The 15841-nt window shown below is 40.3% G+C and overlaps 1 protein-coding gene across 2 annotated transcripts in view; it reads right to left on the bottom strand.

Annotated features, from left to right (window-relative positions):
• cntnap2a (contactin associated protein 2a) overlaps positions 1 to 15841 on the bottom strand; it is a 379160-nt gene that overhangs the window by 225410 nt on the left and 137909 nt on the right. For both annotated transcript variants that reach the window (XM_006794675.3, XM_087846090.1), the window contains exon 2: positions 14467 to 14577. In XM_006794675.3, coding sequence (XP_006794738.3) covers positions 14467 to 14577 — 111 coding nt within the window. The remainder of the gene's footprint in view (positions 1 to 14466; positions 14578 to 15841) is intronic.

The raw sequence follows: 15841 nt of genomic DNA, 5'->3' as shown, positions 1-15841 counted from the left end.
TCCCGTGGGGTCAAAATGATCATGAGAACGGTGAGCAAAGATCCCAGAACCACACGGGGGGACCTGGTGAATGACCTGCAGAGAGCTGGGACCAAAGTAACAAAGGTCACCATCAGTAACACACTACAACGGCAGGGAATCAAATCCCGCAGTGCCAGACGTGTTCCGCTGCTGAAGCCAGTGCATGTCCAGGCCCGTCTGAAGTTTGCCAGAGAGCACATGGATGATACAGCAGAGGATTGGGAGAATGTCATGTGGTCAGATGAAACCAAAGTAGAACTTTTTGGTATAAACTCAACTCGTCGTGTTTGGAGGAAGAAGAATACTGAGTTGCATCCCAAGAACACCATACCTACTGTGAAGCATGGGGGTGGAAACATCATGCTATGGGGCTGTTTTTCTGCCAAGGGGACAGGACGACTGATCCGTGTTAAGGACAGAATGAATGGGGCCAAGTATCGTGAGATTTTGAGCCAAAACCTCCTTCCATCAGTGAGAACTTTGAAGATGAAACGAGGCTGGGTCTTCCAACATGACAATGATCCAAAACACACCGCCCGGGCAACAAAGGAGTGGCTCTGTAAGAAGCATTTGAAAGTCCTGGAGTGGCCTAGCCAGTCTCCAGACCTCAACCCCATAGAAAATCTGTGGCGGGAGTTGAAAGTCCGTGTTGCTCGGCGACAGCCCCAAAACATCACTGCTCTTGAGAAGATCTGCATGGAGGAATGGGCCAAAATACCAGCTACTGTGTGTGCAAACCTGGTAAAGACCTATAGTAAACGTTTGACCTCTGTTATTGCCAACAAAGGTTATGTTACAAAGTATTGAGTTGTATTTTTGTTATTGACCAAATACTTATTTTCCACCCTGATTTACAAATAAATTCTTTACAAATCCTACCATGTGAATTCATGGATTTTTTTTTTCACATTCTGTCTCTCACAGTTGAAGTGTACCTCTGGTGCAAATTACTGACCCCTGTCATCTTTTTAAGTGGGGGAACTTGCACAATCGGTGGCTGACTAAATACTTTTTTGCCCCACTGTATATAAGAGCAGATGCATGCTGGTGCAATAAGCTGTACGTTTTACGTCCAATGGATGCATGATGTGATTAGTCGACTAATCACAAAAATAATCGGTGACTAGTCGACTATCAAAATAATCGATTGTGGCAGCCCTATTGTCCACACTGCACAAAGTCTGATTTGGTATGTGGCATAAAAACACATTTTGTAGATTCACACATCTTTTTCTTTTCCTCTGGGTGTGCTGCTATTTTGACATTTTTCCAGATTTGCCACTTCCCAATACGTCAACTGAATTTATTGCTCTTTTCTGCCAGACCCAGTTACCCGATGCTCAAACCTAATTTTTATTTTAGCCCCTTCTTGCAGCGTACCCAACTCCTTTCTGGCACCTTGTTCCTGCCCCATTCTTTTACATCTGTTGGTTATATCCCACTTCTGCCGATACCTTCTGCCATTTTCATTTTATTGAATGAGTTCTGGCTAAGAGTCTGCAATGAGCTTATTCTCCTTTGTTGGATACACATTCATTTTCTTATAATTTGAAAAAGAATGAGGATGGCATGATGAAAAAGAGGGGAAAAAAGAAAGTATGATTCAGTCTAGTTCAGTTGACTTTGAAATCCACAAAGATTCATGGATGGAGTAAAGGGGTAAATTAAAGGACAAGGGAATAATTAGGGGGGGAAAAGTTGATGAGGAACGATGGAGCAGAAGACATGTCAGGGTTACAGGGTTACCAAAAGTAACAGATGGGAACGAGAAGGAGAAAGATCAGAAATGTCCAGAGAGAAATACAGGTTCAAAAGATCATAAAAGTGATGGTAGACGTTTTCAAAAGATTCTCATTACTAATAAAAAACAACAAGAGAGGGGGGAAAAAAGAAATGGACTAAAGAGCTGAGTGTTAGGGGTCAGGAGGAGAACATGTGACACAAATAAAGGATATAGTGGAGCAAAAGAAATTCAGAGACAAGAAAAGTGGGCAAAAGGTGTCTTGGAGAGAAAAGCAGAGACCTCAAAAAAGGAGAACATGAGAGATGAGTGGGGCGGAGGGGCAGCTTGACAGAGGTTAGCATGGGAGGGTGAAGAGTGATATATATATAAAAAAAAGAACAGAGGTGCAGTTAAAGGTGAAAGCCCTGGGGAGAGGGGGGGGGGGGGGGTGCAAAAAGAGGTTGACAGAATAAAGTAGAGATGGAGGAGCCTTACGGTGGGGGAATGGAAGGTGAGAGACTGAGACCAAGTGAACAGGAGAGCCAGCCAAGGAAAAGGAGGGGAAAATGGGAGGAGAAAGGGGAGGGCAGGAGTGTCGGGGGACTGTCACCGTTCTTTCGCCTGTCACACACACAGATGTTCAGGGAGGAGAGAAGGAGCAGGAGAGGAGGATAGGGAAGAGAGCAAGGGAGCAGAGAAGGTCAAAGAAACCGCCTCAGAGGAAGAAACGATGGAGAGGAGAAAGGTGAGTAGCACTGAGAAAAAGATCAGAAGAGCACGAAAGGATGGAGGATGAGTACTTTTTTTTCCAGTGAAGCTTATTATTTTTAAAAGCTCTGTATTGCAAATACAGCTTTGCTTAGGCTGCTGCCCCCGCGACCCGGCCTCGGATAAAGCGGAGGAAGATGGATGGATGGATGGATGTACTGCAAATACCAAGCTCCTTGATTTCATAATAGACACTTTATGTGCCTTTCTCCCCCAAAACACAAGTCAGCATTGAAGAATAAAGTAATGTTAAAAGATAGCAAAAAAGAGAAAAAAACCTGTAAAAACTAATATGGGCCGTGCAGATCAAGGTAAAATTTATAAAAATAAAGAACCTAATAACTTACTCTAGAGTGTATTGCTGTTTCTATGAAACGTGACTGAGATACATGATGTGCTATGCAGTGATGCACAACTGAAGGTTTCAAAAATTGCTATATGGACAAAAGTATTGGGTCACTTACACATTACACCTACACCCACAGTGCCATGCTACAATAATACATATAGAGAAAAACCCAACAATCATATGACAGATTCTCTTTTAATTGTGACTAGTTCTTTTAAGGGCCCTAAAACTGGTGTTTTGAACTAAACAGCTTATTAGGAAGGATGAAATGAAAATGTAATGAAATAAAAATGTCCTTATGCGGTGTGAGATTAAAGAGATTCAAAAAAAGGGCAACCATGAGTGACTAAAAAAATGCTGGAGTTTCTCCAAGCGTGCAAAACAAGGTTTGAGCTATCTGTGATGACACAGATAACCCAGTATTGTAGTAAGCACACACAGCTGAAGTGTGTTCTGCAGCTGAATCATAACAGTATCACACTGATGGTGACCACTAACATTTACACACAAGCATAAGAGTCCATATAAATGCATTTGTAATCACATACACCCACTGAACACACACACAAAAGACAGCAAATGTGAATTTTGTAATACTGTTGAGAACAAAGTGTTCATTTGAATCAAATGCTGTTCTGTTATGAAATAAATGCAATTTTTAAGGTCTCAAAGAACTGAAGTGATGTGTCTGTTTGTGTGTGGACAGGAGGTGGCCTTTGGGACCCATCGCCAAAAGTGGATGTTTTCTGAGAATCCCAGCTAATGTAGTTGGTGTGGATCACGTCTCACACAGTTCAAAAAACCCCGGACTTGTGGTCTGGACTATGTGTCATTAGTCCAGACCACAAGTAAAGATACAAAAGCTCCCTCTGGTTGCTTTGTACACCGAATCAGTGTTCCACCGCCTCAGCAAGTGTTGCACTGCTGTGTTTTCTGCTCTTTGTTCATCAGTGGGTACACTGTCAACTGGATTCCCTGCTCTAGGTTTATATATTTGGACAAGCCACTGGTTTGTCCATCACTTCTTCCTGGAGTGTAAAAATGTATATAGGTATATGCAGTGTGGTCATCTGTTTGAGTATGATAATGAAAAAGGTCATTTTTATTTTCCATTCCTAGAAAGAAATATAAAATCTGCTGTTAATTACTTTTTCCTGGGTAAATGGCTCTCGCAGTCAGTCAAAGATGATGAACATAACGAATGAGGGGAAAGGGGATATTGCAGAGAAAAACTGGAAATTAAGATTTCTAAATAAAAGAGTTTATTTAATGAAAGGTCAGAGTTGTGCGGCTGTGTAATGGAGATGCAGTGTGATTGTGGAGGGATGACGAACAGCCGGTGATAGGCATTACATACAAGCAAACATGACAGTGGCAAGGCAAGCATCAAACAAGAGAACATCTCTCCTCTGTCTCGCTGACAGTGTGGGTGAATGTGTGGGTTGGCATGTGCACATGGCAGATTTCATTTCTTTGCATCCTGCTCAGAAATGTTTCATGGCGTCTTTGTGTGGCTTCGTGTTTGTGCGCTCCGGCACCCGAGAGAACATGCGTGAGTGTATTTATCAAAGGTGCCGCTTTTGATACCAAAACCACATTAACAAAAAGTATAACGTCTTAATTAATTAGAATGCGAGGCCGCCGGAAAAAGGGAGCAGAGAGAAAACAGCTGGTTAGCCCTCTGCTAGTACTTCATCTTTCTGTCATGGAGCAAAGGGAGCGGATGGAGACAGAGTAATTTAATTAGGAGAGGACCGCCATTATCGATGGATGACTGCAACGGCTGGAGACATCAAACAAGTTTGCAAGATGACAGTGAAAAGTAAAGCATGAATAGAGAGAGGGAATGTGGTTAATTGTGCAGGAAGTCGGAGGAAAGTTGTGCTGCGGTTGTGACGTCCTTCATTTGAATAAGTAGGTATAAGAGTGGAACTTTTTAAAACTTGGGAAAAAAGTTGGAAAAGTATATACCAGGATGAGAAGAGAAAAAAATGGCTAATGAGGTTTGGGAAGAAAGAATAGACAGGCTGTGAAAAAGGAGTGTGGGATTGAGAATGTTACAGTAGAAAATAGAAATTGTATGGAGGGAAAATGACATAGAGAGAAAGACAAAGGGAGAGAGAGGATGAGATGGAGGGCAGGGAGAGACTAGACGAAGGACAGAGGAGCACAGAAATAGAGGGATATGAATTAGAGAAAGGTTGAAAAAGAAAATGGAATGTAAGGATCAGTGGCCACGTGTTTGTGATTAGCAGCTAAATCTCATGCTTGGCCACGTTTGAACCGCAGAGCAACATGGCCGCACACATGTGCGGCCATGTTGCCGCCATGTTGCTCAAAGCGCAAATACTTTTTAGACTTGTTTTTTCTGAATGACGGCTATGTGGAAATAACCCATTACCAAGTGTTGTTCCAGAGCGGCAGAGATAATGAGATGTACCCACATGAACATTTGATACTTCTCTGAGATTGCACTGGAAAAAAAAAAAAAGGAATCCAAAGTGTCAGTAGTTACACAGCTTCTACCAAATTATCAGTCATTCAGGCCTTATCACAGCGCAGTTGTCATGTCCTCCCATCTTCAGCTTGTTCTTTTTTCCTATGTCTGTCTGTTCCCACTCTTTCTTTCTCTCACTCCACAGTCTGTCTTCCTCTTCACCCTCACCTCGACACATTTCCAGTCTCCATTGCCTTTATCCTTTCCATTCCTCTTCTATTTTAACCTGTATCCACAGGGCATCTGTCTTCAACTGGCAGCACTGAACACATGCAGATCACAGCTCTTGTGGTTGCTATGTGACAAGTGCAAACCTATTTGGAGCACATCTTTTACTTTTTCTGGCTCATGGTCCGCTTTTACATCCAAAATTCCAACGACATAACCAGAGAAAGAACTGTCATTGGAATGTATGGCCAAAGCCTATAGTCAAGAGGTGTTTTAACTATTTTTATGACACAGAAGCAGGTTGCACAACAGAAAGCAAGACTTTTATTTGGCTGCTGCAAAAAAGGTCTAAAAAGAAATACAAAAGTCCACAAAACACACCAAACCAAAAGGAGCATCAGCTGGGAAAGTTGGAGAAGGGCAGGGCTATATATATGCTACAGTTAGGGTCCAGTGATATTTGGACAGAGACAACCTTTTTAATTTTTTGGTTCTTACGTACACTACCACAATCAATTTTGAATAAAATAAAACAGACTTTCAGCTGTAATTTGTTGGCTTGAACAAAAACATTTTTGGAACTAAAACATTTTTTCAGGGGCACAAAAGTAATTGGACAAATTAAATAAATGAAAATAAAATGTTTATTTCTAATGGACATCACTAGGTGCTGGGGTTCCTGCTTTTTAATGTTCTGCCAGGCCTTTCAGATTCTGTTTGTTTTTGGGTCTTTCTTTCAGTTTGACTTATTTAGCTGGATTAGAGCAGACAGCATGGCTCTGAACATCTCAGAATTCATTCAGCTGCTTCTGTCCTCATTCACATCATCAATAAACACTAGTGTCCCAGTGCCACTGGGGGCCATGCATACTCAAGCCATCACACTGCCCCCACCGTGTATTACGATGCGGTTTGCTTTGGAGCTGTGCCACGCCTTCTCCATACTTTTTCTTGCCATCATTCTGGTAGAGGTTGATTGTGGTTTCATCTGTCCAAAAGCAAAATCCAGTCTCTATTTGTGAGGCTTATGAGTGGCTTGCACCTTGCAGTGAACCCTCTGTATTTACTTTCATGGAGTCTTCTCTTTATTGTAGACTTTGATATCGATACGCCTACCTCCTGGAGAGTGTTGTTCTCGTGGTTGGCTGTTGTATTAGCCTCTTCACCATGGAAATGATTCTGCGATCATCCACCACTGTTGTCTTCCGTGGATGTCCAGGTCTTTTTGTGTTGCTGAGGTCACCAGTGCTTTATTTCTTTCTAAGGATGTACCAAACTGTAGATTTTGGCACTCCTAATATTGCAGCAATTTCTCGGATGGGTTTCTTCTGTTTTTGCAGCTTATGGGTGGCTTGTTTCACCTGCATGGACTCCTCCTTTGACGATGATGTTGTCTGTTCACAGCAAAATCTTCCAAATGTAAGCACCACACTGTCACGGGCCTGAGTCTGTGACTCAGGGCTTTTGTATTAATGAATATTATCTTGTGTTCTGGTGATGTTTTCTGTTCAGGTTTTCCTAGTTAGAATTTGGTGTTGTGTTCCCTCTGTTTAGTGTCAAGTCATCCCTGCTTGTGTGTTTCCTTTGTTCGCTGTCTGCGTATATTTCCTGTTTTACTTTGAAGGTCTGTGTCTCGTGTCTTGTCATATCAATTAGGATCTGCTGTGCCTCCCTCCTGTTTTGCCATTCCTCATTCCCTCCGTGTGTATTTATCATGTGTGTTTACCTGTGCTCGTTGTTAGTTGGTGTTTCTCCGTGTCTCTCTGCCCTCAGCTCGTGTTTCTCCCTGTATGTTGTGTGTTCCAAGTTTATTAGTTTTCCCCAGTTCAGGTTCGTGTCTTAGTGCCGTCCTTACCACCCTCGTTTCTGTTTGTACTTCACCCATTGTTAATAAAATTCTCACTCGCATCAAGTCAGTTCCTGCATTTTGGGTCCTTTTCGCCCAGACACCACACGACTGTCGCCACAACCATGACACACACATCAAATCAACTCCAGTCCTTTTATCTGCTTAGCTGATAATGACATAAGAAAGGAACTGCCCACAACTGCCCAATAAATAGCCTTCGAGTCAATTGTCCAGTTACATTTGGTCCCTTTAAAATGAGGTTGACACATGTTAAGAAGCTGAAACTCCTAAACCTTTCATCCAGTTTGAATGTGGATACCCTCAAATGAAAGCTGAGAGTCTACGATGTCCATGTCTATTATATAACTATAATTGGAAAATGTTTCAGTAAACAGGTAAAAAAAAACCCCAAAAAACATGTGTCAGTGTCCAAATATATATGGACCTAAGTGTATAGACAAGACACTGGTGGAAGCAGGAAACAGATGAAAGCAATGAGGAAAAAAGAGAGACAATCACAAAGTTTGAGTGACAAAGACAGTCAATAAAACAACTAGACACATGGGAATCAGTTATTAAATTCAAACAGGAGGTAACCAAAAGATAATCAACCAAAACTGAAACACTAAACAATATGACAAAGACAGAATAACACAGCAGGGATAGGAAATGAAGAAAGTAAAAAAAAACAAAAAAACAAACAAAATGGCACAGGAAAGCCGGGAAAATATCAGGACCATGTCCTTATTAGTATTAATCATGTCTATGTAAGCGGCTGTCTAATGCCCTGACGCCCCTTTTCATGTCAAAGCAAATGAGAAAACTTTTACTGACCTCATTCCAAGTTAACCTTGGGCACAACGAATTTGAAATAAAAAGTAATTTTCTTCAGATGAAACTTTAAACAAGACAGACGGGGGTGTTAAGCAAACATGGTCTGCAAAAAGATTTGATATGAGTTGCATCACAGAAAGTGTAGATGCTTGATGCATAGCAGCAGCTATGGGCTGGGCTCTGATTTTGACCATTTTATTATTCAGGGTCACACATGTTTTACAAGGGTTACTCCAGCAGTTTCAAATAAAATGAATGCACACTGTATTTTACAACTGTTTAATATTTTATCAAACGAGTAGTCAGTCTTTAAAGTGTTTTGTGACCTTTTTCAAACATGTATGATCCCATGTGGTTGAAATCTTAGAGCTGAAGAGATGTGAAGAACTTTTCTTTTTCTACACTTCATTAGCTGTCATCTGGTCTTTCTTCATGTCTACCTGTCTCTTTTTTCCCCCGCACTTGTCTATCTAGACCAAAAGGTTTTTGGCTGCAAGAGAAGCTGGTTCACCTTTTCCTTTGTCTGACACCCTTGAGTTTCACTGGGCCTTGCACATTAACTAACACTAAAGGGAGACAGTTGGGGGATGGGAGCGTGGACATTTGGGAGAGGGTGAGGGGTGATGGTGAGAGAGAGAGAAAGTCAAGACTATTAGGGGAAATGAGAGAGATAACAACGGCAGGAATGCTGGAGGTTGAAAAAGGGAAAAGATGGAAGGAGGTAAATGTGAGATAAAAAGGTGAGACGCAGGAATTGCAAATTAAAAGAAGACTGGCAAAGGAGGAGGCTGTGGCTCAGGTGCTGCGTATATTTCTTGTCTACCAATGGGAAAGCTGGGGGATTGAGCTCCAGATCCTCCTGTCCATTTGTCTAAGTATCCTTGGGCAAGATACTGACACCCAGGTTGCCCCGATCCATCCATCCAAGTGGGAGTGTGTGAATGTTAGATAGAAGTGCCTAGATACAGATAAAAGCACTGTGTAAATGCTAAATAATTGAGGAGGAAGGTGCTATGTAAGTGTTTACAAAAGAAAGACAAAACAGTCCTTTTCTGACTGTTTTTAGAATGCAGAGGCAGAACTGTCCCTGCTTGATTTATGTAACTGCAAAAAAAACAAATCTAGCATCACGCCACATCTAATAATACATTTCTAAGAAAAAATGGACTAAAGCTGTTAACAGTCAATCTTTTCTGGTTTAAATAAGATGCAATTTTGTTAATAACATAATGTGTTAATTAAAGGATCTTAAGTGACTCTGTTTTATAAGTTAAGTTAAAAAATGGTCTAGCACTATAGTGGAACAATTAAGAACATGTTAAAGTTCTAAAAACATAAAGCAATGTTCACAAGCCCATTCATGTTTAGCTATTTTGTACATAAAGGCACACAAATACATAATGTGCCTATAAAAAACTAATAAAATGTGTCATCTTAAAATGAAAAAGCAAAGTAGGAATGACCACCAGGATCCTGGTAACTGGCAGGCTTACACAAGATAGCTGTCTGCTGGAAAATCACTATGGCACCATCTAACTCCATCTCTCATTCACACACACATCTACAGGACTGTGCATCGAAAATTGGATGCACACACCCGACGCGCACATCACTATAACCTAAAACTCTAATAGCTGTCAGCGTTCACAGCCCAATGTGCTTAGCTTAAGATGATTGGTGTGTCCCATTGATTTTGTGCCTCCGCTGTTCCATGGCACTGGGAGATTGGAGTAGATTGGATTATCAGCACATACTCATGTCACTGACGGCAAATTTGGCTGCCAAATGTAACGGCTTGAAGGAACCCCTCCTTATAATATGTGTAAATGTGTAGTACCGTCCTGTTTTTGTCAATACAAGTGTTTTGAAATGTTTGTGTTCCAGTGAAAGTGCGAGTGTTTAATGTGTGGACTTGTTTTTGTCATGCCTCACAGGGTTTCTGTAAATGTGAGCATGAGTCATGTAGAAGCTAAATTGGCTTTTCACTTGTTTTCTCATTCAGTGCATGTTTTGTCTGTAAAGAAAATCACTGTAATTCTAAGAATATGTGCAATATGGATGACTCTTATGCATCTTTGCTTGAATATGTATATTTTTGGGGGGAGTTAGGGTTTGTATTTGTGCATTATGTCTCTAGTATTGTGAATACTGATATGCCTTCCCTTCCCTTTCTCACGCTGCCATATCTCAGTCAACATTACTCTTTACTCCTACTGGTAGATGACTTAATTGCTTGTGCCAACCTTCTCTGCATAAGCAACAATTACTCCCTACCACTGTTGATATTTGCCTAATTTCATTAACATTTCCTGGTCTTTGGTCTCCACATTGCTGCCAGTTTTCATTTTCATGTATGACCTTTCGGAAATCAATACTGATTTGAGCATTTTCATTCACAATCAAACCAATTTCTTTCATTAAAGAACAATTTCACTGGATGATTTTCTTAGATGGCAACAAACAAACAAACAGACATACGTTCATAGCAAATACAATTTCCTTTGCAATTCTGCCACTTTGTGGTCTCCATGCTTACAGAGTGATGATTACATGGTAGTTTTAGCCACTGATCACTTTTAACTCAATATAATTTTGGCACATTTAACACAAATTCAGCAGCTGATGGAAACTGTTTGTTGTTAATCACAATGGTGGCTCAATAGGCCATGGACTCCTGATGTGAAAAATGAAGCTTTGCCAAAAAGTGACGTTCTAGGCTAACATTGACTTTGTGTCTTCCCTGTTTCATAGCACTGGAAGAGCACATATTCATGCCAATAACAGTACATTTGGCTGTCAAATGTAGCTGCTTGCATCTAAATGCAAGCCAGAATGACAGAGCGAAGGGAGACTATCTACAGCTAAAACACAGAAACTGTACAGCATGTTTTGATATCTTCGCTTGTCTCTGTGACATCCTTTCAACAACAGGTGAAAAGACATCTATTTAGACAAGCATTTGGGTGTTTTGTGTTCTGTGTTGTTTCACCTGGTTCATGTGAGATCATTTTAAACACATATCAGCTGTTTTCTTTTTTTAATTGATACCTCTGTAAAATATTTCATGACTGGTTTCTTGTCTATTGAAGCGCTATGCAAATACATTTTACTTACTTCTTACTTTAACAACTGTTACAAATGTTATATTTTGAAGGTTGGCCCACATCAACAGTTAATGCAGCTTGCATTATAAATGTTTAATTATAGTATTTTAAAAGTAAATTTTAGTAAATCTGTCTTGAAGTTGTAACGTTCACATCCAAACTGATTTCCAGAGGAATCCTTGACCGTCATCAGCTACTATACCTTAGAGCAGCGGTCCCCAACCCCCGGGCCTCGGACCGGTACCGGTCCGTGAGTCGTTTGGTACCGGCCGAGTTGAGGCTCAGGTGTGAAATGTATGGTTTTCAGGGTTTTTATCGGTTTTCAGCGTTATTTTGTTATCGTTTTTTATCGGTTTTCAGCGTTATTTTGTTATCGTTTTTTATCGTTAACTCGGTTTTCCTGGGTCTTTTCACGTGTGTTATGAATACATCGTATTTTTTCGGTACCGGTACTAGTTTTATTTTGTTGTATTTATCCGCGACACCTTAAAGGCCAGTCCGTGAAAATATTGTCGGGCATAAACTGGTCCGTGGCGCAAAAAAGGTTGGGGACCGCTGCCTTAGAGAAACACTTTGGGTAGTTGAACTAAAGCTACGTATTTTGGAAATAGCTCTCAGTTAGACGTGCAGATCACGTCTTTATTGAGTCTGCAGGTCCATGACCAATTCTGGACATCTATATGATGTCTAAACTAGGCCCAAAATTTGGACGTCCAACCATGACCCAACCAGGACATCAATTCAATTAAATTCAATTTTATTTGTATAGTGCCAAATCACAACAACAGTCGCATCAAGGTGCTTTATATCCGAAGGTAGACCCTACAATAATACATACAGAGAAAAACCCAACAATCATATGACCCCCTATCAGCAAGCACTTTGACGACAGTCGAACAAAAAACTCCCTTTTAACAGGAAGAAACCTCCGGCAGAACCAGGCTCAGGGAGGGGCGGCCATCTGCCACGATAGGTTAGGAAGAGAGAAGGAAGACATGACAAAAAACATGGTGTGGAAGAGAGCAAGTATGAACAAGTATGATTCAATGCAGAGAGGTCTGTTAACCCATAGTGAGTGAGAAAGGTGACTGAAGAAGAAATACAAAATGCATCATGGGAATCCCCCAGCAGCCTACTGCAGCATAACTAAGGGAGGATTCAGGGTCACGTGATCCATCCCTAACTATATGCTTTAGAAAAAGGAATGTTTTAAGCCTAATCTTAAAAAGTAGAAATAGTGTCTGTCTCTCAAAATCAATATGATATTCAACATTTGAACTTTTGACTGGGTAATCTTTTGGACATCATGTAGATGTCAATGACTTGTGCAGGGAATTTACATGATTAATAAATGTAATGTTTTGGGTTTTTTTTTTTTTACAAATATCATCATTGTTTCTATCAACATGATACATATGAATACAGATTATTTATCAACAAAGATGCTTTATTATGTGTTGACCTATTAATTTATTTAGCGCATGGGTTGTTTGTTATTTTAAATTTCCCTGGTTTTCTTTAACTAGTTTAATTATTTTAATTAATCACCTTATTTATTTATAACTAGGTTAAAACTTTTATTTTTTGTAAATATTAAAAACATTAAAATCCATGTTGAAATGTAAATGAAGTAATAATGGTTAAAGTATTTATAAAATTTTTGGTATTCATTTTAAAAGGAGTAAAATGTGTTTAATAAGTTAAAAAAAAAAGTATTTGCATTAAATACCGTTTGTTTTTATTTTAGAGAGGTTAGTATCCCGTTTTATTGTGAAGAGCTGTGTAAGACGAAACTAGTGTGTTTGTGAAGTGGCCTGCTCTGGCAGATGTTGCAATGGAAAATACGAAAAGTTATTGTAAGTGTGTATTTATGAACTGGACTATTTGCCTGACAGTCTTTGTCGATGCGCAGATGACATTTCTGCTCGAAATCCACCACGCAGCTGCTCACTTTTGCTTTAGCTCAGGAGCCCGCACCATCTTGGAGATGTCTGCTAATCACTCTGCATCCTTTTAAACATAACTGTTTCTTTACAGATAATATGCCCTCCACCCTCTGGAAACATGGGACTACAGAGCCTATACAATCAGAAGCATTATAAAAATAACATCTAAAATGACTCTTACAAGTTTGACATTTAAAAGACGTCCACAACAACCACATTTGGACCGTCCTACAGACGTCAACACTAGAAGTATAATAGACGTCGTTAAAAAGACGCCGCCTGGCGTTACACAAACAACCCCTTCGGTGGACCAGAATTGTGCATCCAAAAATGACTTATAAAAGACGTCACTCTAACATCACTCTGCGCAAGTATATTTCACAAAAATGCACACTACAGCTATTTTCATTCAAGTATTACTTAAGCTTTTACAAAAATAAACTGAATATATACACATTGTCCATTACATGCTCTCCAAGGACTGCTATCCTCCAGGAGAGGAAAAGAAAATGTGTTGGTGGGAAGAATGCTAAACTGTATTTTTGCCATCCTTTCCTTATCCTTTTGAGAAATTGTTTTTCATTTTTTTCATTGTTTCCTTCCCTATTTCCTTAATCGGTTTTGGTGGGTGTCATTACAGGAGCTGCAGTCCCGTTTAGTAGAAATAATTCTATTGGTATGATTAAACATACCAGATTACCTTGCTTTTATATGTCAGAGTTGTTGCCTCAGCTGTAGTGCGGCTATATTAGATGGGAAAGTATGAATTATTAATTGTATAAACACGGAGGGGTGTAATTGTCTGTCCCTATCTGTCTTTGCTGTGGACTGATGTGGAAATGAGCTTCAGACTGAGATAATGATTGAAGCCAAGAGAGGGAGGGCATGAGAGGAGAAGAAATATAAAGAAGTAGAAAGACAGAAAAGAGAAAAAGAGGAGGAAGGTGGTGAGAGCAGCTGTGCAGCACTGAGAAGTGTGTCGCTCGATGAAGCCTTGAATGTTTATCTCACAGTGTGTCATCTCTAAAATCATCCATAAGGCTGTATGTACACGTACCTGAATTAGGTATTTACTTTTATCTCTGTCTACACTGCATGTAAGCAGAGCCCTCCAACAGAATGCATATATGTGTGAGTACATGGCCATCTGTAGGCTTGTCCGCGTGTGTGTGTCCGCATGCGCGTATGTCTATGCGTGTTTGTATACCTCCTCTCCTGTTGAGCTTGGCATATCCAGGTGCATATCCACTGGAGAAGACAGACGAGCTGGTGAAGGCTGTGTGAGGCAGAGGAGAGGCAAGAGCCTCGTCACACTTTTCTGTAGAGAGAAAGAACGCATATTAAAACAGAAGGAGTGAGAAACAGAAGAGGACGTTGGAAGAAAACAGAGAATATGATAAAGAGCTGTGTTTTTTTTTTTTTTTTTTGCTTTACATACACACTTTTTCACACATAAAAAAAATACATTAAGTAGTTGTTGGTCATTTTAAATCCTATTTAACTGTAATTCTATGAGAAAATCTCAACTTAGTCAAACCAATTTGGCAAATTCACAAACACATTGCAAAAATATCCACCTTAACAGGCAATCTGGCCTGGTAACTAAATGTAGATGCATAGTTGATTTAAAAAACAAACAAACAATCAAAACAGGAGAAATACAAGTGGCTAAAATGAATTGCCCCAGCCCGAGGTTAAACCCTACACATATTTATTCTGCATTTGTTCACTTCGGAAATTTGAAGTACGAAACAGGCATTTATAAATGACTATGATGAAATTTTAGGATTGATTTTTCTGCAAACAGATATAAATTTCAACTTCTTTCATTTAAATTGGAGTTTCATTGGGGTTGCTGTGAAGAGGTCTGCTAGTGCTCTCAAGAGAAAACAAAGAACGTGACGACAGAGGAATACATATGAAACACACAAACACAGCAGAAATCAAAGGGAAGAAATACTGAATATTCCTCACATGCACACAGTGATTAAGTCTCTTCCCTCTCTTTTCTCTCAATCTGCCCCTTTCACTCTCTCGTCCACACAAACGCACTCCCCTCTTCCAGTACATTAGGTTCCACGCAGAGAGAAATTGTGAATGTCTGTCAGGTCAGGTAGGCACAGTCACTAGCTCTCTGTCATGTCCCACTATGTGCGTGTGTGTGCACAGAGTCTGAGTATGTATGAGGGAGAGTCAAATTTAGAAAAGAGCGTTGTTTCTCCTTCTGTGAATGTGCATAGACAGATCACGCATGTGTGTGTGTACAGTAGACTACATCTGGTGAAAGTCTCAAAGAGTTTGTGTTACAGGTGGGCTCATAGAGAATGGAAAATATCTAATCGTGACAATGTGTGTGGGTGTGTCCTTGTGTATGCTTGTATGCGAATGTGCAATTCTCTTTGGAAAGCCTCCCTCGTGGTCTGAAAGAGCTCCACATTTTTCTCCTTTCGCTGCCTGCTTCGGCAGGTGGATATGCACAGAGACATCAAGGTTCTCCTTTATAAAAAGTAATGACATTTCTGGCACATTCACGTCACCCTGGAATATTAGCAAAGTCCACTTGCTACTGTCAGGCGTCTGAC

Source organism: Neolamprologus brichardi, chromosome 9, assembly GCF_056152115.1.
Source record: "Neolamprologus brichardi isolate AB-2024 chromosome 9, ASM5615211v1, whole genome shotgun sequence".
In the NCBI taxonomy this organism is placed as follows: Eukaryota; Metazoa; Chordata; class Actinopteri; order Cichliformes; family Cichlidae; genus Neolamprologus; species Neolamprologus brichardi.
Note: the sequence above shows the minus strand (reverse complement) of the source record. Positions and strands in the feature narration are given on the sequence as shown.